Below are 27,065 nucleotides of genomic sequence, written 5' to 3' on the forward strand. Positions count from 1 at the left end.
TCCAGCTTTGTTTGCGCTGTTGTCCAGCCCATCTCACGTCCCTATCGGCTGTCCATCAGCTGTCCACTTCCCTGATTCGCATCCTCATCGCGCGGTCGACAACAACATCAGCTTTCGCAAGTCCCTGACAAAGAAAATACTTAAGAAACCTTGTCGACACGCTGAATTTCCAGCATCCTATCCACCCTACTTGCTGCAAATGCCTGCTGAACCCACCACCCCCCACTGCCAACCGTCTCGACAGCATCTTTGACGCCATGGGGCAGATGACACCGACCTTCAATTTCCTTCCCAACAACAGCCCAGAAACTGCTGCAATGACTGAGCTGCAGCCTCTCCCCGGTCTCAATCTTGTTCCTCGTCAGAACGCCACCGAAACCATTCAGCGCTTTGCAGCATCGCGTCAGCTGCACCAGGACCAGACGAGTGAGTGTATTGGGCTGCTTGGGGTATGTTTCTGTTGTCTGCATTTACTCCTGCGAATGCGATGACAGGAATTCGACAATGTGGTTCTCGTCAAGCTTATGGTAGAGCTTATGGCACTCAAGAACGTTGTTCGGAACATCGTCGTTGCGACCCCGCCCTATGTCATGTCGGATCCCACCCGTGTAAGTGTTATGCCTATGTGTGGTGGTTTACTAATGCTGTTGTAGCGCGGCCTCACCAAATTTAGCCTCGCGGCACTGTTGTCGTTGCAGCTTGGCTCCTACAAAGGCAAGGCCCCGGTCAACATTATCCTAGTTTGTCGAGATTTCGTGCCGCCTTCTGATATACTCACTAATCAACAGAACTTGTTAAAGACTCATCGCTTTGACCTCCCTTCTGGCATCGAGCACCACCCCGCCGATTATGAGACCCTCAAGCGTGAGGTCCAGGAAATTTTTACCCAGCTCCGCTCGAAGATCAAGAAACAAGTCAGTATATACCATTCTTCTGGTGACAAATCTAATGCCCGTCGTGCAGGTTGCACTCTCCGTTCAGTATGACCGCACTAACAACTCATTCGGTCTCGCCAAGGAGCACGTCAATATCTATGCGCTCTCGGAAGAGCTTATCGAAGGCACCAACTGTGTGGTTACTATTGAGCTTTGTGCGCGTGTCGCGCTGATTGTGAGACACTTATTTTGTCAATCCTAGGCTCGCCATGCTAACAAAGCAACAGCGTGATGTCTATATGCAGTACCCTTCCCATCCCAAGTTCTGGAACAAAGTCGACGACTTCCTCAGCGCAATTCATGCACAGGCCAATGGGGATACACGTATGATTACCCGGTAAGCTCGTCCTGATGATTATACCATATCACTAACTACAAGAGCAGTGCTTTCCGCAACATACTCGACCATGATCGTGCCACCCATGGTGTCAACAACTACACTATTACCGCGACCGTTGGTGACCCAATCCAACAGCAGATTTCGAGTGTTATCGATGCTACGGCTATCAATGCGGCTTCCGCTGTTGGCGCTGACAATATGGATGTATAAGGGGATAGCTGCAGTAGCGTACTATCGAGGTTTATGAATACATTATGGTTATATGGTCTATATATGGGCACGATGTTACTGTCAACCCTCCTCCCAGCTAATTGGACAGCTTTAATCCAGTCCCTTGACCAGCTTGCTGCCAGCCAGACCTGGCAGCAAGCTGGTGTCATTTGCAACCGCTCCGATCTCTCAGCTGTCAGCCCCCTCGGGTCCACCCATCGATGTCAGACGTCACGGATGCCAGCGTCAGCCGCCCGACCAGGTGGCGATTGCGTTGCGGTGTATAGCAAAATGTATCTTATGTTGAAATTATTGTCCCAAATACATCTTCTACTTCCATGTCTCCAACCCGTGGGTCAACCCGGACCCGGTTGGACCCGTACCCGGAAGGGTCAGGGTTAGTCAGGGTCAGGGTCAGGGTCAGGGTCGGCCTTCTAAGACCCGGACCCGGACCCGTGCTCAACCCTAATTCTTACAGCTATGGGTGGAAGTAATATGACCATGTGGTACGGAATGGCACCACAAATATGGAGAACAACAAGGCCGACCAGCGGCAAAGACCAAATACATTGAGGCTCAAACATGGTATATCTACAAGACCAACATGGGGCAACCCTGTACAAGATGAGAGTCTCCGCTGCAATAGGCACAGACTTTCTGCTTGCTAAAAATGGGGACGGCTCCCAAAGGGTTTCCGAGCAACATGCGACTTGTAATTGCCAGAGGAGGCAGCAGCGCTCTTGTTCATATTGATCATAGCTGAGCCCGATGGCATCAAGCTGGCGGCGTATCGAGCCTTCCGTGCTAGGAGGACTTCGACGGCAGAACGGGGTGGTGCACTATAGATCCGGCTCTTAGGCCAAATTGATGCCTTTGAGTCCAGGCCCTGGGAAAGCTCAGGAACAGGGAACTGATTTTTCTGGAGCGTTTACCACGCCAGGTCCGCTGTTTGACAACGGGGTTGTCAGTAATGTGCGGTGGCCAAGAGCATGTGTGAAAATGGGAAATGAATCTAAAACACTACACACAACTGGCACATAGCAGGTGAGGTCGGGGCTCCGGACACAGTAGATGTGAGCTGTTGGGCAATGACGCCAGGTCGGCATAGCCGTCAACTGATAGACAAGCCAAGTAGTCGCCTATGCAGACAAGTCATCAGTAAAGGTGAATCCCTGGAAGGAGAGCTCATACCTCGAACAGCGAGATGGCACCTTGAACTGCACAGTTGGCGTGTTCCACAGTATAATTACAGCAAATATCTATGGAATAACGAGCAATTTAGACAAAAACAGAGACGTGGATCTCATGTCAAATGAAGATCATTTTGATGCATGATTCGAACGCAGATATGAAAGGTTTTCTAACTTCCGAGATGCTCTCTGAAGACTGTCGGAAGATGCATGTAGTCGGCCAGAGTGCATTTCCAGTGCTAGTACTATAATATTATTTGTATTTGGCTAGTACTATATAATATGGTCCTCTGCAACATTAAGTAAGTATCTCCATAATACAATAATAATGATGAATCATAAATTTCAAGCTGCCCAGTGATAGTGTCGAGACAACCACCTTTTAAGTCTCACATCAGCACTTTGTTGCCAACAGTTGTCGATACTATTAGTATGTTTGTTTATTGTTAGAGTAACTCCGTACCCGTACTCGCGGGTACGGGTACGGTGGCTGTGCAGCACAGGTATGAGTAAGGCCTTGGCTAGCCACGGGTTTACCCGTGCCATTCCCTACCACAGGTGCACGTGTGAGACTTATACAATTCAAAATCTAGAGACACATTGGACTAGTAATTAACTATCAGAACCTGGTAAAAATGCTCTTTTCTTGCTCTCTATCCACTTATTACTGGAACACCATCATGTTGAAGTGACTGGGTTGGGAAGCCTGAGTCATTTGCTGAGAAATTATTACCACTTTTTGAATTAAAACTTGCCTAAAATTGGAAAAAATTGAGAAAAGAGTTATTGCTAATGTTTCCCAAATGTACTAAGTAGTTTATAAAAGGCTGTATCTAGTTTGGTTTCCATATCATATAGTTTCACTGCTGCCAAAATATGCTATGTAATTAAATTCAAGGTCATGAAACATCATGTGTCTTGTCATGGTGGGAAGAGCAGGTTAGGGAAGCCTTGAAGAGGAGAGAGCGCCACAAAGCCTCCTTAACTGCAGCATGCAATGCTCAAATTATTCTCTGTGGATCTAGCACATTTCTAGTCCTTACTGATGACGATCTTTACATGAAGCCAATTATGGATAAGTGGCGACTTGGAGATTCCAAGCCTTTAGATGGGGCACTATAGACTGCATTAGCTAAACAAGTACCAGAAGAGGATATTAAAATGGATGTAGAGCCAGCTACTAGTCAGTATTTTATATTTCAACTAAAATTAACTTAATATTCTTTAGGTACACCAACTGTAACAGATTTTTCCACAACCAGAAGTGGAACACAAATGGACAAGAGAAAAACTGGTAAGGAATATAAGAGCTTTTTGTTAAAGTTTAACCTGATTTACAGGGCCCAGAAAGCATATAACAGTCAATGATGAGGGAGAAACTGGAAAAAAGAACTCACTCTCAAAAGATGAATGTCCTAATGGATGGATCTGGCAGTTGGGGAAATTAACAAAAATGTCAGATACTGAACTTGAGGAATAGTCACAGGAAGGTATCTATTCAATTATTTGTTTTTAGATAAGAAATACTTGAATATTTATATAGGGGATGGTATTCAATGGTTTAGAGCTGAGGCAGAAGTGCTTCGGTGGAGGGAACAAGTTGAACAAAAAATAGCAGAACTTCTTCATCTCTGCCGGAGCTTTTTGAAAATGGAGGACACTTAGATGCAATTAGCCAAGTATGTGACATATCCTGGATACTGTGCATATGCAAAACAGAAAGCTGCTATGTACCAACGGATAGCCCAGGATACAGAGGTGTATATCGAAAAGGCTAGACATGATGATCTGCTTCAGAAAGATGCTAATTTAGTTCAATGGGTCCAAGCCAAGAGAGCAAAAGAGGATGACTTTTTCACTACAGCAGTAAATAAGTGGTTATCAGTTGTAGCAAGTGTCATAACCCAGCAGTAAGACAGTGAAGTGCTTGCTAATTAGTTTATTTGTGGTTAAATGACATAGAGATGCTATGTACTCCGATTTTAAAGTCATTAAACACCCTACCTAGTCAGCTGATGGATGGTGCACCTTTCACCCTATCTATACTGGGAATAACAATCATTGTAGGATTTATCCCCCAGGTCCTCCGTGCGGTCAACGTTGCCGACGATGGCGATAATAAGCTCGGGTGGCAGGTCCATGAGGGGCAGAGTCAAGAAGTGCTGCGTGACATCACGCCACGTGTCGTTTCATGTCGCAAAAATCACTTTTAGAAGTTTTCCAAATTGGGCCGAAATTGGCCTCCCCCGAAAGAGGCATTCACGTGGACAAGAATGGGCCCGGGGTTGAACGTGCATGCCTAGATGTGTCTGTCTTCCAGGGGGATAAAAAAACTTTTTGTATATGAAAGATTTGGGCCTTATATGAGTGTAAAGACACTGAAAATATAGTGTATACACTCCAATTTCTATAGTTCACAACCCTCATACTCATATCTATATACTTTCAGGCCCATAAGCTTGGATAGCCCACTCTGTTATAGGTCCATGGACAGTGTGATGGGAGATCAGCCATCATATCACACGATCATGTCACGTAGTCACATATCTGTTAGCATCACTGAGCAGCCAGCAGCAGCGCGAGGTACCACAACAGGTAATTGATGAGAGGTGAACATGTTGAAGAGTTGATATGGCCTGCTATGCGTGTTTGAAGGTTCCAGGTACATACATACATTGTGTTATATCCCATGCATCTTCGGATGCTCCGAGGTTATCCTTGGAGCGCAACAGGGTTTTTACGCAATGAAGGTATCTGAGTGGTTCCCTTCAAACAGTTAATCTGCACGCAGACTCCCTCGGACCTGTACGGACCCTCTGACCATCAACTCGGATCTTTACCCATTTGGACTTGTGTGTGTTTACTTATATCCTTTAGGCGTTCGCCTGGTTTCTTTTGCCTCGTGTATGTCTTCTTGTTCCCCTTACTTACTATGCCTTTGTACATATCCCGCAGGGAGATCCTGCGGACCTCATCGGATCTCCCTGCGAGGTCATATGCCTTATGCTTACCACTTAGTATAAATACCCGTACTCTACACTCCTGTACTTCAGTTTCGTTATTAATGTTTCTTGCCTCGCTCTCCGCTCTCGTCCAACTCCTCCCCGTGTTCTAAGCCTTATTGCCTTCGGCCTCTCCAAACGTATCCACAGGAGTTCACGTATTTGTTCAGACTTGCTTTCGGCCTGCAAGACGTGTAGTCGCTCGCTCCGATATAGTGTTGTGATAGCCGCTCGGTTCTGCTTCGGGCTTTCCATTACTTTCTTTCGGTTCTTGCACGGCACTTAACATACATACACATATACACATACACATATATAAAAAAATTTGCAAAGAAAAGTTTTACAAAGATTGAATTTTTATCCTAATTTTTGATCGCATCAGTGGTCGCATGATATTGATCGTGAGACTATAGGGGGGGTCCCCAGAGGGTCGGAAAAAAAATTTTCCGACCCTATATCCATGTTTCAAATCTTGAACCCCCTTGAAATAAGCTCAACGGAAAGTGTCCCCATCATTGATCAGTACTTCTGTGTATTGGTCCTATGCTAAATATGAAAGCCTTATGAAATTAGGGAGTACCAAGCAAGGACAAGGGGGGTTCAAGATCCTTATCAGGCCCATGGGGTAGGGGGGAGGGGGGGGGTCCCCAGGGGGTAAAAAAAACTTTTTGTATATAAAAGTTTTGGGCCTTATATGGATGTAAAGACACTCAAAATATAGTGTATACACTCTAGTTTCTATAGTTCACAGCTCTCATACTTATATCTATATACTTTCATACTCAAGAGCTTGGATAGCCCACTCTGTCATAGGCCCATCACCAGGTAATTGATGAGAGATGAACATGTTGAAGGGTTCATGTGGCCTGCCATGTATGTTTGAAGGCTTCAGGTACATACATACCTACACATATACACATACATATATATATAATTTTTTGCAAAAAAAAGTTTCACAAGAATTGAATTTTTTATCCCAATTTTTGATTGCATCATGCACCGCCGGCATTCCATGGCCTCCCGGAATTCCGGGAGGCTACGGGCACCATGCGGCGGCCTGTAGGGTAGTTACATACGGTGTGATTTGAATAATAAGACACAAAGAAATTCTTGGCAGTGGTTAATTAAACCCCGGATCTCCGATGACATGGGATTCATCTTTGATAGAAGATTAGATTTGTCCATATATATCCTCCAAGGCTTCAGAGCCTCTACAGCTTTCCTCTGCCCACCATGAGCACCCAGCTTTGCCTCTGTGATAGCTGCCAGCCTGATGGGCAACTCTTGACCAGGCAAACCTATGCAAAACATGCCAAAGCTCAGCAATTGAAAGATTCTCTAGGTGAGGCCCAACTAAGGTCCAGAAAGCAGAGCAGGCATGGCAGGGCTAAGACAGGCAACATGGAGTCTCCATCAAGTCTCAAGCCAGCTGTGCCCCCTTTGGCTCAAGTGCTTGAGACAGTGGAAATCCCACCTGAGGTTTTTGAGAATGGTAAGCAAATAATGAACTAAGTTTTATAGTAAATATTCTGATCAAATGATACTAGCACTCCAACCTATAGGCCAATTATCTATTCTACTAGTTTTATGGCTCAATCTATCAATGTGATGCAGCAAACAAAGTTCTGAACAGCTTAGGACTTATTTTACTGTCAACTCTAGAGATAATATGGAATGTTCTCAAGGCCTCTGGGATAAATTTACAGATTCCTCAGATTCATATTCCCAGGGATATACGAATGGCATACAAATTATCTTCAGAACCTGAAATTGAAAGAACAATCTGTTGTCCTGAATGTTTTTCCATGTATCCACAGGGAAAGGGACAAATACCTAGGAAATGCTCATATAGGCCATCATCTCAATCAGCCACCTGTGGAACTCCTTTATTCAAGTCTATCAAGACTCTTTCTGGTGCCAGAGATATTCCTGCTAGGCAATTTACCTCTCAGTCATTTGATTCCTTTCTTTCCTTCTTTTTATCTCGCCCTATTATAGTTGCAGCATTAGAGAAATCTGCAGCAGACAGTACTCATAGGGTGTTAAATGGATATCCTGCTATAATGAAGGATGTCAAAGATAGTCCACTTTGGAAAAGCCTAGGAAATTATGTTCTTGGACCATATAATCTTGTATGGTCAATGTATATTGATTGGTTCAATCCTTATACTAATAAGATATCAGGTAAGAGTCATAGATGATAACCTTAGAATTTTATACTTATAGTGAATCAGGCAAAGTTAACTCAGTTGGTGCAGTTGTATTGTTCTGCCTTAATCTACCAGCACATCTGCGGTTTGAAACTGAGAATTGCTTTTTTTGGAGCTTGATTCCAGGAAAAAAAGCACCTGATGTCCATCAAATCTGGCATGTTATTCAAGCACTGGTTAATATCATGAAGGAGTTTTGGAATCCTGGCAAAAAAATCAAAACTACCTTGAATGCTGCAGGAGTCTTAGTTCAGTCCTTAATTATCCCTCTTCTTGCAGATCTTGGTGCAATTCGCAAAGTTGCAGGCTATCTTGGGCACAGTGCTGATATGTTCTGTACATATTGCATGATCACTCTGAAAGAAATTGCCCGTCTGGATTATGACAACTGGGAATTCCGCAGTAATGAGACTGTTCGAGCAGCAGCAGCAGCTTTCCTAGCAATTAATGCTTTTACTGCCAGAGAAGCTCAAGCCTCAGAGACTGGTGTCAGATGGTCACCCATGTTTGATCTTGCACTTTGGGATCCTGTAAAACATCTTATTCTTGGGTTTATGCATAATTTTCTAGAGGGAGTTGGTGGAACTCATATTCGCTCACTTTGGGGGATAGGCCGCCAAGCAGCTAAAGTAACAGAAGTTTCTGAAACCAAGAAAGCTGAGAAGGTTATGGACTCAGATATTGCTGAAGCTTCTGATGAGCTGATGTCACTACATGAGGAAAGCTCTGAGCATGAATCTCAAAATGAACTCAGTCAATCACAAGTTGTCATATCAAGTCTATCACAAATCCCAGGAGCCTGGACCTCTATGGATAGTTCTGCTTCAGAAGATGAATCTCTACAAGCAACTCCTAAGCTCCGAAGGTCATCTCGAAAGGGCAAAAACAAGGCTGAACAATCTAGCTCAGACAGATCTGTAACTCCCACACCAGCCAACCTAGTGTTTGCAACTTTTATGGCAGCTGAATTCCCAGATGAAGATTTAGAGGATGCAGACTATCAGGCTGTAGATTTTGAGGGTTCATATGAATTCTCTAAGGAAGATTTAGCATTTGTCAGAAAATGTATCCAGGATATAGAGCTCCCTTCTCATGTAGGACGTCCTCCTATAAATCTTGGAGAGGCTAGCCATGGTACTTTGAAGGCACAGGAAATCTTGATCCTTTTCACAGCAATATTTCCTGTGATAATGCCTGAGCTTTGGTATGCAGGTACAGATACTCAGAGCCAGCTCCTGAAGAATTTTTATCATCTAGTGGCTGCTATGAATATTGTTGCATCTTTTAGCACCTCAGATACAGAAGCAGAAAGATATAAATTTCATATTCTAGAGTACAGAAAAACCAAAGCAGCCTTATTCACAGATGCAACTATTCCTCCCAATGAACATCTTGCTATGCATAATATTGAACAGCTTAAATTTGTGGGACCATCTCCTGGTCTTAGTGAATTTGCAGGAGAACGTTTTAATGGAATCATGGGTCAAATCAAGACAAACAAACAAAGCTGTAAATTATTTTCACTTAGAGTATTTCTATAAATCTGATTAAAAATTTTAGCAAAAATGGAGTTGACAATTTTACGACAATTATGCCGGCGTGGCCGACTAGAAGCTATTATGAAAGACACACAGGCTGCTACTTCTACATCTGCTACTGCAAAGTTAGCAAAGATATTACAGCCCACTCAGGACATAAATGAACTACCTAATCCTGCCACCCATCTTTCAGGATGGGAAGAAGCACAAATTCTAGCAAAGGGAGAGGAAATTGATCACAGGGGCTATAATCTGATTCTGGACTATCTTCACTCTATAGGACAGACACGTTGGCTCACAACTAGAGCTCGTCGTCGCTATGCGCACAGGGCTCAAGGGCCATATTGGCTACTGTCTCGCCCCACCCATCATCAAGTATTGCTTGGGTGCGGCGTTGCGCATTCTGAGAAGCAAGAATGAGAAAGGCCAACTAAGGGAAATGAATGTGCTCACATCTTTACGCCGATTCTTTGCATTCCGGAGATCTCGATCTCGTTCTAGCCCTCCCTTCTCCTTGGCCCCAGCGTTGCGCTTGATCACATGCCAGAAGTAGTGGCGATAGAGGCGCCCAAGGAACTCAGAATCCGACAAGGAAGTGAGGTCAATACTGCCTCGCCAAAATGCGGCGCGAACAGCAACGCGTTGGAAGATCTCGATGGCAAGGTCTTGGTGGAAGGTGTTGTATATACTGTTGGAGTCGTCGTCGTAGTCGGGGCAAAGCGCTTGAGACCCGAGTTATAATACATGCCCAGGATCACTTGTAGTTGGGCACGAGGGACCTTGACGATAGCCTGACTGATTCCCATCTTGCGATTTTCCCCAGTTCGGCATGCTTTGAGAAGCTCGCGTGAGTCGTCATCAGCGCGCTCGTTCGTCCCACTAATTGTCTTCAACTGATCCTCCCAGTCCTCGGGAGAACTGAAGCGGCGTCGGAAGTCGGCACGCTCAGCAGAGGATGGACCGTCAGGCACGTCCATCGCGGATTTCATGCCGAGGAGGATATGTAGAAGGGTATTCAGTCCACGCTATTGGCAATTAAGCATAGGAAAACAGACATATATTGGGGACGCACTTGGATTGACCGCTGCGACGGGTTCAAGTCTTCATCTGCAATACGCTCAGGATGCGAACGTTTCTTTCGCCGTTTCCGGGCTGCCTCTTTCTCCTCCTCCTCAATCTCCTCAGCCGTCTTTTGCCGCTTGCGCCGTCGCGCTTGTGGCGTCGGCGACCCTTCCCCTTCCCGCCCCTCGGGCCCACCCTCCGGCTCCATGTCATCGCGTGTGCGTTTGCGGCTCGAAGGTGCCGAGGAGCCTGAACTTGGCCCTGGCCCTGGGACTGGGTCTTGCTCCATCGCTGTGCTGGTTGAGGTTTGACCAGCATCTTTGTGTGCAGATGACCCAGAAGACCCAGCTTGAGAACGCGAAGGCTCTGTGTGTCGATGAGAGTGTGGCGCCCTGCTAGCCTTAGACGAAGCTGTCTTCTTCCCAGAACTCTTCGCAGCTGAGCGCGCCATGAAAGTTGAGTGTAAGACAAAGAAAGGGCTGAAAGAGACAATCTGAATGATATCAGATTGTCTCTTTCAGCCCTTTCGTCTTTGTGGTTGAACAAAGAATGAGCAAACCGCAAGCCGACACGTGTGGTCAGCACGGTAACTTGCGGCTGTCACATGGTAACTTAACTCTCAAAGAGTTGTTTCGAGGTGCGCAAGGCTGCCAGCCTCTGCCCCATTCCACTCGTGGTGCCCGTAGCCTCCCGGAATTCCGGGAGGCTATGAAATGCCGGCGGTGTCAGTGGTCACATGATGTTGATCGTGAGAATATATTACTATATATGGCAGGAGGGGGGGGGGTCCCCAGAGGGTCGGAAAAAAACTTTCCGACCCTATATCCATGTTTCGAATCTTGAACCCCCCTTGAGCAAGGACCAAAATAATGATGTGCTCCAGATGTGTACTGGTACTGGGGCTCAAAGCTTCAAATCCTCTCCCACCTTCAAGTCTCTCCGCAAGCCCCAAGTTTCATTATAGCCACCTATAGTGCACCATATTTCTCTCTAGTTAGAGGGTCAGGACCCCCCACGCTGACCCTCTAACTAGAGAGAAATAGAGCACTGTAGGGCACCCCCGCTAATTCTACCTTAGCGCGCTGCTCTTCTCAGCGGGGGAGACCGCTCACTGGCGGTCACTGGCCCGGCCCTTGCCCACCGTCACCCCGCCGTCACCCCCGCCGCTACCCCGACCACCCGCCATCGTTGCCATCAGCGCCGCCATCGTTGGTGACGTCAATGGCATCACCATCACTGACATCTGTCAACAACATGGCGACCGTTGACGCCGCATGTTCCGCGGCTGTCCCGGCCTGTCGCCGTTGACAGCCCGCCCCCCGCGCTCGCTGTGCTCGACATCGTTGAGCACAGCGAGCTCAATTCTTGTCCGTTTGACACGGGACCACGTGTATTTGATAGATATGATGTAATACTATTGATTTCCATCACATTTAGGCCCGCGTGTGCGCCGTATGCCCGGCCGACCCTCCCGCCCGCCGTCCCGCCCGCCCCTGCCCGCCCCCCGACCCAAAAAATTAAAAGTTGGGGAATCGAAAATAAACACGTGCCGTATAGATGGCACCACTCAAATCGCGTTCGTTGCTGAGATATAGCACATTCTTGTTAACTCAAGTTGATGATGTAATTTTTCAAAAAAAATAAAAAAAGTTGCGTATTGATGGGAAAGCACGGGCAGTACAAGTTTCACCAGGAAAGACGCGTTCATTGTCGAGATATGACGCGTTCTTGTTAACTCACTATGCACTACGTATAGTTGTTAACTCAACTTTGATCACAAAAAATAAAAGTTACATTTTGATCAGAAAACATATGCTATAGAGGTTTTACCTGAAAAGACATGTTTGTTGGCAAGATATGATGTGTTCTTGTTAACTCACTTTGTAATCAGTATAATTGTTAACTCAATGATTCTAATAAGATGATATTTCAATAAGTAGACAAGTTATAGAGTTGATTGAAGCACCACTCTAGATACCCAAATGATGAGACCAATATCCCCACCAACAGTATGTTATTAGTTCACCTATATCACTCATTGATTATTCATCAGACCCATTGATCTAGCAATATCTCCACCAGTTCTTTATAGATGTAGATGATTGCTATACAGGTAGATAGGTAGTAATATAGTCTTAAGATGTTCTGATATGAGTATAGTCTTATACCTTGGGACTATACTGTTAAACTACTTTTTTAAAGTGTTTTTGTTTCAAATTTGATCAACCACAATGATGTCTTGATATCTAGGTCAAGAATGAATAGATAATTACGATTGAAGTTGTTTTCTGGTCTAATAGATACCTATCATAGCCCTGTAAAACCAATCTATCTTTAAGCATCTTGTCTCTCTTTATATATGGTATGTATGCCATTATTGCAACATGACCACAACTCACTCACAGGTAAGAATTCCTCAATGAAATGAGAGTAGAGCATATAGAGTAACATACCTATAAGATAATATCCCTCACACCATGTTTGTGCTCATGTAATTTCATGTTACTCTCCATTATAACCATGAAAGCTATTATACATGTTATTGGCAATGCAGCCATGATCTGTAAGTTGATTATGGATCAAGACACGTAGAATTCAGTCAATGAGGTGTATATACCAACCCACTTGCTCTGATTGATCTTGACATGTCCCTAGAGGATGAATTGTGGCAGATATTCCAATACAGATTGGATGCAAAACCAGTTTACATGACTGGTAAGGTCTATAGCCTCAGTATTGGACATTTAGATGGAGGTATAAGGATATGTGGATGTCTATCAGGACCCTGTCCTTCAATTAGTTATACTTTCTACACATGTCAGAGAAGTTATCTGAAGAGAGGGTAGGTACCCATAGAGCAAAAGAGAGTGTCTTCGCTATTACAACTGGTCAGAAAATAATTTCAAGTATGATCCAAAACTTGGATGTAGGATGGTATAGACCCTCAAATGAACCTGTCCAGCACTTGAATCAACCCTATAGCTATTATGGATCTCTCACAGTACCATTATCAGTGTTATCTATCCCAATAATGATGAGTTTACCAGGGGATGAGCTGTGTGAATCTGACAAATTTAAGCATATCTACTGGTAGGGGTATAATCCACCTCTAGAAAAATGGTGCCCCTATCCCTCCAACATATCATCACACTATGTTATATGACAGCTAAGGCCTCTGGGATTTGACTGGCCCCAATCATCACTGTATGGTTATCACTGAGTAGAATGATGGTGGACTCACCTATGATACTATATCAACTTGGATCATGAGATTCCATGCATAGGGTCTCAGGATATCAACAGAATACTACTCATCTCAGTACTGAAGTATGTTTGGCAGTGAATAAATGAAGGTGTGGGGAGCAGATAATATGGATGATTATGCTAAATGGGTGTGGGGTGCCATACCCTTTGAATGAGCTCTTTCCCAGTTTTATCTAGTGAGGTTAGCTGGAGATCCAAGGTTATCTTTCACAGTTGATGGAAATCAAAATACCACTGATGAGTAGAATGCATGGCATTTCTACTGCCCTATCCACTTGGATTTGGAAGAGGACATACTAGAGCCCTAGCCTAGGGTATCTGAAGTCACAAGTGAGCAACCTTACAATTTTAAGCCCTGCATATACTCTTTTATATGAATGAATGGTTAATATAGCTGTTATATCATGTGATAATAATCCAATACCATGTCCAATTGATAATACCCTTGAGAACCTTCCTGGTAGTAGTTGAATCATATACTTAGGTCAAGTAGTTATGGAGATAGAGGCTCATCAGTTAAACCAGGTGGGGTTGAGTTAACAAGCAACATGAGTTAACAAGAATGGGTCATATCTTGACAAGAAAACCACTATTTTCAATGAGACTTGTCCTCTCCATATTATCTAGTCAAAATGCAACTTTTATTTTTGGGGTCTAAGTTGAGTTAACAACCATATATAGTACAAAGTGAGTTAACAAGAACACGTCATATCTCAGCAATGAACATGTTTTTTGTGATAAAACATGTAATGCACATGTTTTCTAATCAATACACAACTTTTTCATTTTTTTTTTGAAAAATTGCATCATCAACTTGAGTTAACAAGAACGCGCTATATCTCAGCAACGAACGTGATTTGATTGATGCGATCGATACAGCACGTGTTATATTTGAAATCTTCAACTTTTATTTTTTTGAGTCGGGGGGGCAGGCAGGGGCAGGCGGAGGGCGGACAGGAGGGCGGGACAGCAGTCGGGGGGGTCGGCCGGGTGATCCGAGCACGCGCAGGCCTATATGTGATGGAAATCAACTGTATTACATCATATCTATCTATTACACGTGGTCCCGTGTCAAACGGACAAAAATTGAGCTTGCTGTGCTCAACGACGTCGAGCACAGCGAGCGCGGGGGGCGGGCGGTCAACGGTGACAGGCCGGGACAGCCGCGGAACATGCGGCGTCAACGGTCGCCACGGGGTTGACAGATGGCGTTGATGTTGATCGGGTTGACGTCACATCGCGCTGATGGCAACGATGGCGGGGTGGGCGGGGTCGGGGCAGCGAGCGGCGGGGGTGACGGCGGGGGTGACGGCGGGTGACGGCGGGTGACGGCGGGGTGACGGTGGGCAAGGGCCGGGCCAGTGACCGCCAGTGAGCGGTCTCCCCCGCTGAGAAGAGCAGCGCGCTAAGCTTGAATTAGCGGGGGGTGCCCTACAGTGCTCTATTTCTCTCTAGTTAGAGGGTCAGCGTGGGGGGTCCTGACCCTCTAACTAGAGAGAAATATGGTGCACTATAGGTGATTATAGCAGAGCTCGCATAGTGGCGTGGCTGAATGGCGTGCGCCCGCCAACCGCCGGCGTGCACGCCACTGATGGCTGTGGCGTGGCGTGAGGTGGCGTAGGACATTCCCTAAGGATTTTGTTCGGAGAGCTAACGTTTTGGCGTGCCCAAATGGCGTGCGCCAGCGCCAAGTGGCGTGGCGTGGCGTGGGAGTGGCGTTTGGCTGGCGATCAAAGCCAACGCCAGCCCATCAGGCGTCAACGCCATTCTGTCGGCTTGGCACGCCAGACATTTTGTAGCGGTACCTCGACGCCCGTCTATGACACAAGGTGTCCCACAATGGCTTCTGAGACGCCCTCTGCCTTCTGAGTGCATACGGGGAAGCATATAGTGGCCTCGCGGCCCTCGCCGGTGGATGCCGGAGGGGCCGAAGTGCACCGGTGGACGAGCCCGAAATCGTAGTAAGCCACTCTGTGGGAAGTGCTCACAGCCAAGGGGGGCGCAAGGTGGAAATTACATACATAGGGCTGAAAGTTTTTATTTGCGCCCACTGGACCCCCCCTCCCCCTCCTGCCTTATATAGTAATGATCTCCCACGAAAACGTGACTGATGCGATCAAAATCGCATCAAAATGATCGATAGAGGTCTTGAAAATGGAAAATGTGATTAAATTAAATTGTAACTAGGCTATTATAATGTTCCTATGCCTTTAAATGAACTTTCATATAAAGTTGTATTGCTTCTTGCATCATGATGATATGTTGATGCTATCAAAGACTGTGACAAGTTTAGTCACTTCACCAAAAAAACTGGGTTTCACTGCATTCAAAGGTATAAAATGGCATTTAACATGGAAGATCTACATATGAAAGGCCTCCTAAGGCCTCCTAAGTACCTCTTGAAGCATCCCTACACCAAACACACAAGTTTTTTTTTCTAGGCTCTGGACCCCCCCCCCTGCCCCATAGCCGTGATAGGCATCTTGCGCCCCCCTTGCTCACAGCCAGTGGAATGCATGGTGCAATTCAATCCATGTCGACCGACGATGGGGAGAATCCTCCGCCGGTGTCCAACGCCATCCCACGCCACGCCACAGCCATCAATGGCGTGCACGCCGGCGTTTGGCGGGCGCACGCCATTCGGCCACGCCACTATGCGAGCTCTGTTTTGTTCGTTGTTTTGTGTCACTGTGCACTGATTCCCTCGTTGGGTTACACTGGCTGTGGTCATTCCCCCCCGAAGTGCTTACTACGATTCCGGTGTCGTCGACCGCTGTGTTCCTGTCTTCCCGGCATCTACTGGCGAGACCACCATCATGATGGGCTTTCTGCCTCACCGTCCAATGACATATAGTGTCTTCGAAGCTCCTGCACCCTGTTGGACATATGCTGTGTGAATGGGTGGGTCCGACGCGCCCTGCGGCGGCACATCGAAAATGTGTGACACGACGCGACGGTCACTTAGAAGTCTGAAGTCCACCACTCAACAACCACCGTTGCACACATGACCACGGAACCTTGAGTCCTTATGTTCGGTTGTCGGGGTAGCGCGCGCCGCCGCCGGTATATGGAGCACCGGCCACGGCCGGCGTCCTGGACTCCCGGTCGGTCATGATGAAGCCCAGACGGCGCAGGCACGGATATCGTTGTGGAGGGCGGCTGGCCCAGTTGGAGCCTCTCAACCTGCGGAGCCTGGGCGAAGGACACCACGCGGCGGCCAGCCGGGCCCGCGACGGCCGGCGCGGAGCTCTATATGTGTTTCTTCCCACTTGCTGGGGATCCACGCTTCTTTGGACACTGCCCGGGCTTCCCACCACAAGCCTCATGGAGCTCGCCATTGTGTTGGGGAGCCTGCCGACGGCGAGGTAGAGCTTGCTGACAAGCGGAGCAAGGTGGGGCCACGCTTCGAAGCGCGCCGCTGCTTCCAGGTAGCCTTTTCTGCCCATGCCGTTGTTGCCGGAGAGTGCTTAAGAGGCGCTGTTGGCAGGCGAACTTGAAGCGAAAGCGCTGACCGGCGAGCGCGCACGACCTGAGGTCCTCCGCACTGCCAACGGCGCTAACGATGGCGGCGATGAGCTCCGGTGGCAGGTCCATGAGGGGCGGAGACAAGAAGTACCTCGTGAGAAAGCGTTACTCGATGCCGTAACGATCAATAGGACCAATATCTCCAATCGTGGAGTTCCCTAAAATCCACTTATCGTATCAACTTACTCGGATCCCTGAGGTAGGGATCACGGCGCCACGATCCTGGGGAAGAAGTTCCTCACAATTATAAAGAACCTCCATTGGCCGTCACTCTGAAGAGAATTTCCAGACATTCATATATTTCGCAGTTGTATCGATCAATCACAAGAAGAAATTCATTTTATTACACATCCCAGCCGGCCTTTCCCTCCGGCGCGGTCGCCGTTTCGCGACGTCCTTATGTGGCGCTGCCCTGAGCGAAGGTCGAGCCGATGGGGCCGAACTTGATGTTCGAGAACGTGACCTGGATGTTGCTGCCGGAGTTCTCGAGCTGCGAGGGCTGGCCGGAAGACGGCGAGCACGTGCCGCGGCTGCACGGAAGCGTCAGCAGAGGAACAAGCGGGAAAGCTGGACGAGAAAGCGACGTACGTGACACCAGGGGACGAGGCGGACTTGTTCGGCGGGTAGGGCGCGTCGAGCCAGAGCATGTTAGCGGCGTGGTCGTCCCAGATGGACATAACCAGAACCATACCGGCGCTCGCGGCCTGCGAGATCCGGGCCATGCCGCCCTTCTGCTGGAACGTGTTCGTATCCCCAAACGCGGTCTTCTGCGCCGCGCAGAACGAGTCCGTGAGCGAGTTGCCCGTCACGCCGCTGATCGTGCTGTTCGAGTTGCCGTGCACGACGCCGTTCTGCACGTAGAAGCGCTTGATCTGGTTGATCGGGCTCCCGATGAACTGGGTGACCACCGTGATCTTCTTGGTCGTGTCGATCGTCATACCCGGGCCGTAGAAGTTTGTCACGCCCATGCGGTACGAGTTGAAGTCGCAGCCGGCCTGGTCGCAGGTGCCCGAGGTGCTGAGGAGGGTGAGTATGTAGAACGGCAGGAGAACGGGGGGGCGTACACGTTGGGGGCAGAGCAGGCGGTGCCCGTGCAGGTGGATTGGCCGAGGGTCGTGCACGGGTGGGGGGTGTAAGCGGTGGAGATCTGTCCGTGTGTCAGCAACAACATCGAAGTTTACCGCGGGGGGAAACCTACGCTGTTAGCCTCCCAGACGTCCATCTCGGGGCAGCAAGTTCCTTGAGTGCCCTGCCTCCGAATTAGCCTCCTCCTCGCAAACTGAGCTAAAAGAAACGACGCACAGTTCCGGCATTGGTGTCGTTGGGACTCGGGGTCCAGCCGACGGAGTTGGCAACACCGTTGATGAACTTAATGTCCCTTGGGCACTGCGCGTCGCAGTATCCCGTTCCGTACTTAGCGCCGGCCTTGTTCAATCCATTCGACTTGGAGACACCGCCGTCCGCGTCCATCTGCACGAAGTAGAGCGCACCGTTAAGGCCGCAGGGGAGTTGGGAGACGTCAACGTCGAATGTCTGTATTTCATGAGCCTGAGGGCCAATCTAAAAGCAAGGGAGCAGCACGCACGAATTCCTGGTTGACAAAGTTGAACGCCTGGTACTGCGTCTGGCTGCCGGGGGCCATGAGGTAGACACGGCTGCCAATGTTCTTCTGCTGGCCCTGGGTGACGAACTTGAGCGTAAGCGCGTTCCCGCTGGTGGTGATGCCGTATGTGCCGGAATAGTCCGCGCCGTCGACAGCGCACGCCTGCGAGCAGGCGGTACCGCTGGATCCGCAGAGCGACTGGTCCCACGTGTTCCCGGTGTAGCTGTTTTCCGTCAGAAGGGAGGTAAGCGTGAACTTTAATGCACACACCAGTTGTTGAACCCGCTGGTACCGTTGTGCGTCCAGCGCCAGTTGGCGTCGATGACGACGGAGGAGGACTGCGATTGGCACGAGTTGCCGCCCGTGCCGGAGCACTTGCCCCACGTGAGCGGCGGGTGGTTCTCCGCAGTGTTCGTCCCGACGAGCTGCGCGAGCGCGGCAGGGAGGAGCGCAGCTAGGGCTGCAAGGTTGAGAGCTGAAGGCATGTCTGCGAGTGCTTGTGGGAGAGGAGAGGGTTGGTGGAGCCAGAGAATACAACGGAGCGCTTAAGTACGCCCCATTTTCTCCGACGTTGGGGGCTGGGGTGGAGAAATGCGCGCAAGGGTGACGACGCGCTCCGAGGGCATGGCTGTTTCTCGGAGGCAGCATTACCGCGCGGGCATCCCATCCAAAGGCCACTCGCTAACTGGCAGCGTGGTGCCCACTTGACAAAGCTCCCCACGGGCAAGTCAGCTGACGGCCCCGAACTTTAGCCTCGCCCCGGTGCGGGGGATCGTCTGTCCCCCGTCTTCGCATGTGGCTTGGCGGACGGAAATAGCGCAAGAGCCGGTGTCCAGACGCCACCCCTCCTCGCGGCCCGAAGTCGACGGCTGCCTGCGGGCTGTTGGGATGGCGAGGCAGGGAGGGCCAGACCACGATGGGGCCCAGCGTCACGCGCGCTGTGCAGTGGCAGAGGATCGCGGGGATTCAGCGAGGGCCACACATGACCTCCCCTGCGCGACGCGGACGCACGCACGGGCGTTTTGGCAGCTGGCCAATAGCCTCGCCCCGTGCGGAGCAATAGCCCTGTGCAGTGAGTGGCAGGCTATAGAGTCGCGGAATATCTGCGCTGTGTGCGGAAGCAGGCCGCCAGGCGAAAATAGAAGGTGGAGAAGGCGATGGTGTGAACCGCCGTGGGGGAGGGGAAGAAGGAGCGTCACGGTGTGACTGCTTGGCGCGTGTGTTGATATTTTGATCGAAGGAGGGAAGCGCAGTGTGGCTGATGATCCGCTACGGGATTTATCGGATGCGCAATGTGCGACGTCGGACGACATATCGTCCGTTGTCATGATGATTAGAGCAGGGCTCATCTCCGGCGGGGCAGAGTCAAAGGATGTGTGTTTTAAATCACCAAGACCCTTGGCAGGTGTTTGCTCGTTCGTTCGAGCAGCCGGGCCTCATTGTCTTTCGCGGCATTTGTGTTTTTTCTCGCTCTCTCGCTTTACAAGCAACTTGGTCTTAGACCCAGGACAATGATCATGAACATGCCCTGATGGAGGATCACTTGGCTGGAGGCTGTGTGCCGAACGAGTGTTTGCCATGATTATGTTATGATTTATTATTATTATTATTGTTATTATTACTCTTATCCTCCCAGTTTTATCATACCCAGAGCACAATATATGACAATATTCAGATATTGCTTAAACAAGTGATCTTCATGCTGAGATTGATTGCGAACAACTTAGTTTTTCTCTCTTTATTGGTTTCTATTATGCAATTGAGTAAAATGATGACATGATACTTATATATTACTGTAGTATTTTGATCGACCATCCACTAATTTTGTTTTATTTTGTGCCTGAGAAGACCGAAAAATTCACTTTTGATTTTAGCAATTTAACGTATAACATGGACACTTAATCAAAATACTACAGTATGGCTCTCATATCTTAGAAACTATCCATCAGAAATTTATATGCAGTATCATCCTTTATAAATAGAATACTTTGTGAATTCAGGTCAGGCCATGCAAGGCTCTCCTTGGGCTGAGTGCAGTTTTTTATCTAGTTTACAACCTGGTTTATAAACCAGTATTTATAAACACTGGGTTGGAAAGATTTCACTGGGTCCTATATAAATCATGCTAGTCACATGCCATAATTGATCCAACTACTGTCAGTTGATCTGTATTGTGAATTATAAGTCCTATACATTATATATAGTAAGTTATGACCTATACCACAGGTTACTGGGAAAAAGAGGTATGAAGATAACCTTTCAGCCAGGATTTAGTGCTGGAAAATTATATTACTTACCCATTTCATTCAATTCAGTGGGCCTGTGACCCGTGACCGTTTGCTGAAATGTTCAATTTGGCCACAGGACAAATTTTGTGCAAAATATTACCTGATTAGAAAATTGTGCGGAAAATTTGAAAATCTGTCGACATGATCGGCCCAACCCAAACTGTGACAATGCTACTAGTACAAGCAGTGCCTGATCTTCCAATTTCGAGTTGTAGCAGCCCCAAGGAACCTGCCAATATGTTCACCGAGTCCAAGTCTACAAAATCATATTGTCTAAGTTAGTATCAAAGAAAAAATATGAATAAAGTATCTATGCCGATTATCTCCAAGTTTTCTATCACACTGGGGGCAAAGGTGGCGGCCTGACGGTGGTTTAATGGCAGCACAACCCTTGAACCCAAGTCATTGTCAAAGAATAAATTACATTCGGTAGTGCGGTGATAAAACAATATGGCGACCTTTATCACCCACCTTTTCACAACCACGACGCTCATCTACCAGTCCAGCCAGCCTTCTCTGCGTCCCTGTCATGGGCCCAGCAGGCCAGGACAAGGGTTTTTTGCGCTGGCCCGGTGTTGAGGAGGGACACAGGCTCTAAGGGAAAGTTGCGCCCTGGCAGCTTATGACACTACAGTGGACAAAGAGGAGAAAGAGAGCTTGACATGTGGCAGAAGCATGTGTCCTGTGACGACATACCAGCCGTTTTGAGCCTAAGTTAAATTCAAGAAATATTAACTCGGATAACAAACTTCCTGACTTTTTAAAAGAAGTATTGCAAGTTAAGAAAGACTTATTTAAAAAATGGATTTCCCCTGGTCCCTTTCATTCTTGCTCAAAAGCATTTTAGCAATAGTCTTTACTTCTAGTTAAGAAAGACTTCCAGAAAATATAACAAGCCCTTCAAAACTTTTAAAAAAAAGAACTTCTCAAAAATACACTCCCTATTCTTTATCATCTCTGCAACATAAAAAGGATTGGTGGCAAAAACTCGAAATTTTGTTCTATTTTTTTTTTCTCTCTCTCTCTATATATAGTCTAATATTTTTCTTAGTAATAATTAGGTAAAAAACTTGCAAGTCTTTTTTTTTTAATATTTTTTAGGGAAAGGTTGCTACAAATAGTTCAAATTTTAACTTGGAAAAAATTTATCTAAAAATTTCAAATTTCCGTTACCTAACTTTTCGCAGGAAAAAAATTGTAAAAAGAGCCCAGTGAGCATTTATATATAGCGACTTGTGGTATTAAGAAGAAAAGTATGTCTGTCTATATATCTGTTTATCTGAAATGAATTGGTTGCTTGCCATTTAGAAGCTTCTTGTTAAAGACTTAGAAGATGGATGAGTTGGATATTCAGCTGACTAGTTACTTATATCTTTGGAAAATAGGACCAAATAAGATACAACATGCTGGACCTAATCCTGTTAGAACCAAGTACTCCGAAGTAGAGTTTGATTACAGGACTGAGTGTCCCTAGGCTTAAGTGAAATGTCAGCCGCCTTAAGGGTGGTTAGTTTAGTAAAACAGAACAAACTGCTAACACCTTATCCAGGTATGAGTAACAGCAGTTAGCTAGACTGCTATTCTGCTGAAACAAGGTATGAGGGTAACTGAATAGAATAGATATCCTTATATATGATTTTACAGATTGCTTAGATAATAAGTGTTGTCTCAGTTTTGTCTTGTCTCAGAGCTATAACTTATTACTTACTGAGTTTATAGTAGGAACCTTTTTCTCTTAGACAGTCATCCACCTCTTGTTTAAGGAGAGGACCCTATCATTGATCTTAATTCTATACTAGATTTTAGATCTCTAGAAGTTCTGTAAAGAAGTTAGTGCTGTGTGAGAACAGCACTTCCCTTACATAGCACTTTTTAAGCTAAGAAGGCTATTATATTATAAAGCTTAGCATGAGTGTTAATATTTATAAATGTTATTACAGATACCTATAGAAGTGTGACTCTCGGAGACTTAGTTTAAATAACCTATATTATATTATTCACATTTATTTATTCCTTACATACTGGACTTGGTACAAATTTTGCCTTAGAGCTTAACTTTATTCACCCCTCTCCCCAGCAATTATTCACCTCAGGGGATGTTCTGAAAATACTGAGCCTTGTCAATAGCACTCTAGCGGATTACTACGAATAACTCACAGTGTTTAGTGTTTGCCCCTTAGAGCTTAATTTTATTAATTATTCACCTCAGGGGATATTCTAAAAATACTAAGCCTTGTCAATGGCACTCTAGCGGATTACCACTGATAACTTACAGTGTCATTTCCTTTGCCTCGTATATATCTTCGCGTTCCTCTTACTTACTATGCCTTATACCTACCACTTAGTATAAATACTTGTACTCTACACTCCTATACTGCAGTTTTGTTATTAACATTTCTTGCCTTGCTTTCTGCTCTTATTCAACTCCTCCCTACATTTTAAGCCTAAATGCCCTTGGCTTTTTCAAATGTATCTACAAAAGTTCACCTATTTCTTTAGACTTGCTTTTAGTCTGTAAGACGTATAGTTGCTTACTTTGATATAGCATTGTAATAGCCACTTGGCTTTTCTTTAGATTTTTTATTACTTCCCTTGGGTCTTTGCATGGCACTTAATAAGGGTAATGATATATTGTAGTAATGTATTGTTGTACAGTTTCATGAATTATGGGCCTGCATATATAAATGTGTGATAGTGTACCACGTACTCTATTGCTTAGATCGTCTGAAGAACTACCTCTCTCTGTGCAAGGAGGAATCACCGACTCATCGGGCCCGACATGACCCGATTCGAACCTTCGACCACCAACCACGCCAAGGGACCAAGTTAACGGGCCCTCTTGGTACCGATCTACCTGCTCGCTCTGCTTGCGGGCCCGATGATATGTCTGTTCTGTTCTCGGCGCGCGTTCCTAGGAGAGACCTTGCATGGCCCGACCTGAAGTCTGACATGCCACCCTTCTTGACTAGGTGTATTTACCCGACTTAAAGAAAATCTATTAAGTCGAACTGGGACAAGATAGAAACAGATTCAAGTTTGGGAAAATTATGATAAATATACAGACTATTAGTGCCATCAATTTCAAAAACAGAATAAGCATCTAGTAGAGCAATCTATAAAAATGTGGTTAAATAGATTTGCAACACTGATGAAATGGTTTTATGACAACAATAGAGAGGTATCTCATAGGCTGGGAGGACTCCACACAAGGGTACCGCAGATCATCAGCTGATGACATCAAGTCACACATGTCACATAGGGTAGGGTGGGTTACCAGGGTGAAATTTCACTTTTTGGACTTGTGTCTGGAGACGATTCAAGGACATTTAGGAGGATTAGAAATGCACAGTATATGTTTTAGGACTTGTTGCCACAGAATCTGGAATTTTTAAGGGCCTATATCCCAATTGGGAGAGTTTGATGATAAGTACAGTGCTAAACAATGACATATAAGCATGACATTTACATCTGCTTCTTTCCTTCCCATATGGTATTTCTTGAATGGCCCTGGCATAGAATCCAATGAGCCCAGTGCTGTGTCCTGTGCAGACACTGATGACAAACAATTTCCTTTTTGGGAAGTCACATGGCTTAGTCATGCTTACGTCAATAGGGTAGGGAGGGCTGGCTCATCCTTAATTCACTTTTTCGACCCGATGTCTAGGATTTTTTTTGCGAGGTACCCTTGACTCCACACCTCAGTAGTGATGGCCAGGTCCGGTTCGGGATTTTGGTTCGAACCCGAACCGGACCGGACTGAACGCGCGTTCGGCGTTCAGGTTCGGCCAAGGCCGTTTCCGAACCGAACCTGGCCCTCGGTTCGGCCAGGTTCAGCCGTTTTCGGTCCAAAAACGCCGGTTCGGGGCCGGTTCGAACTGACGTTCGGCGTTCACGTTCGGCAAAATCCCGTTTTGAACCGAACCGGCGGTCCGGCGTTCGGCCGAAAAGGGCCAAGAACCGGACCGAACCGGACTTGGCCATCACTACACCTCAGAGTACACATGTGCACTAAGTAGGACTCTAACCTTTTCTATTTGTAAATATTTACAAATGGTAATAAATGACCATTTTATTCATAAACTTGGGAAAACAGAAATCAAATCTATTTGTGCTTGCCATTGATGCAAGGCTCGATAGTCGACTGATGTCATTGCTTGTTGGCCTAGCTTATCTTGATCATACTCTATTTGAAACGGCCACCGTGTTTGATTGTGGCTTGGTCTGACTGAGCGTGGTGTGGCTTGGCGGTGAGTGATGGACTGATCCGCCACGCCGCGGGGATTGTCGATGGGGATGTGACGTGACGTGCGACGTCGGACGGCGGTAGGCGGCGGTTTGCATGAGGATTAACGCGCGAGGGGTCGTCGAGGGAGGACAGGCCGCGCAGGGTGGGCGCGCCCCTCTTCAGGCGCTCCCTGGCGTCAAGCCCGAGCGTATTTCACCTCTGCGGCTAAGACGTGAAGGCGCGACCCTGGTCTCGCTGGAAACGCCGGCGTTACCAGCGATCAGTGACGGTGACATCGATCGCGGGGCCCTTCATTTGCGACGCCCACCTGCGACTGGCGGGAGCGCAAGACCCTGGGCGAGGGGTGCCTCGCAACCGGGCACGCGTCGGCGGGAAGCGCGCCCTGGGCGAGCGTGAAACGCCAGGCGGTGCGTACTTATACCCCGCGCGACCTGCCGTCCCTGCCCTTGCTTGTTTCCCCCAGTTGTCGCTCGTTACCCACCCACCCTCGTTAACCATGGCCGGCCCACGCCCCCGCAGCCTCCCGCTCCTCGCCGTGCTCCTCGCGGCGCTGCTCCTGCTCCCCGCCGTGCTCGCCCACGGCGACCACAAGGGCGCCCACTACGGCCGCAAGCGCACCCGCAACGGCCGCCCCGCCCGCCCCTTCGCCAAGGGCCGCCCCACCGCCAACGTCGGCGGCGCCGTCAACGCCACGCCCAAGCCCAGCACCACCGCCGCCCCGCCCCCCGCGAACACCCCGGCCCCGCCCCCGCCGCCGCCGGCCCCGTCTAGCACCCCGGCCGCAGCCCCGCCGCCGCCGCCTCCGCCTCCGCCCCCTCCGCCACCCCCGGCGGCCACCTCGACGAGCTCCACCCCGCCCCCGGCGTCCGCGCCGACCGGGCCCGCGCTCCCCGCGGGCGCCATCAACGCCGGCGCGGCCGTCGCGCCGCTCGTCTCCGCAGCGGACCAGGCGCTGTACCTCAAGTTCCACAACGACATCCGCGCCAACCACAAGGGCGACCCCCTCTCGTGGAACGACACGCTCTCCGCCGCGGCCCAGAAGGTCGCGGACACGTGCGTGTTCGAGCACTCGGGCGGGAAGGTCGGCCCGTTCGGCGAGAACCTCGCGGCGGGCACGGGCAAGTACGGGATTGAGAAGGCGATCGTGTCGTGGACGAACGAAGTCAGTGAGTGCCCTATTTTCTTTGCACGTAGGGGTGGGCGCTGACGAAAGCAGAGGACTACGACCCGAAGAACCCGGTGCCGTCGCACTTCACCCAGGTCGTGTGGCGCGGGACGACGCAGGTCGGCTGTGCGCTCACCGTGTGCGCGCCCGGCACGATCTTCGACCCCAAGTTCACGGTGCGTGTCCGGGCCGCGTGTGCCCCCGTGTGCTGACCTCGGCGCCGCGCAGAACACCGCCGAGTACTACGTCTGCGAGTACGCCCCGCCGGGCAACATCATGGGCCAGTTCGAGTGCGTTGTCTGTTCTTTCTCTGGGCTTCCGGGCCTGCTAACGCACCCCCAGCCAGATGGTCTCCGTCTAAGCCAACGCCCGACTTACCATTCCCGTTCTTGTTTCCCACGCGCGGGCCTGGACGCCCGCGGTTCTATACTTATCTCTCCATACCACTGTCGTGTCCTGTCTTTCTGTCCAATACACCCCCGTTACC

General features: G+C 48.2%; 1 protein-coding gene across 1 annotated transcript; it reads right to left on the minus strand.

The window, feature by feature from the left end:
- Nucleotides 1-17,673: 17,673 nt before the first annotated feature.
- MIND_00567700 (Glucanase) lies at nucleotides 17,674-19,364 on the minus strand (the record flags this gene model as incomplete). Its single annotated transcript, XM_037362446.1, has 7 exons — nucleotides 17,674-17,806; nucleotides 17,865-18,293; nucleotides 18,341-18,423; nucleotides 18,475-18,525; nucleotides 18,579-18,809; nucleotides 18,862-19,102; nucleotides 19,150-19,364. The coding sequence occupies 7 exons, from the start codon at nucleotides 19,362-19,364 to the stop codon at nucleotides 17,674-17,676; spliced, it is 1,383 nt and encodes a 460-aa protein (XP_037220367.1).
- Nucleotides 19,365-27,065: the final 7,701 nt, after the last annotated feature.

The sequence above is a fragment of the Mycena indigotica genome (genome assembly GCF_014461135.1).
Source record: "Mycena indigotica strain 171206Taipei chromosome Unknown Mind.scaff0005, whole genome shotgun sequence".
NCBI classification, from domain to species: Eukaryota; Fungi; Basidiomycota; class Agaricomycetes; order Agaricales; family Mycenaceae; genus Mycena; species Mycena indigotica.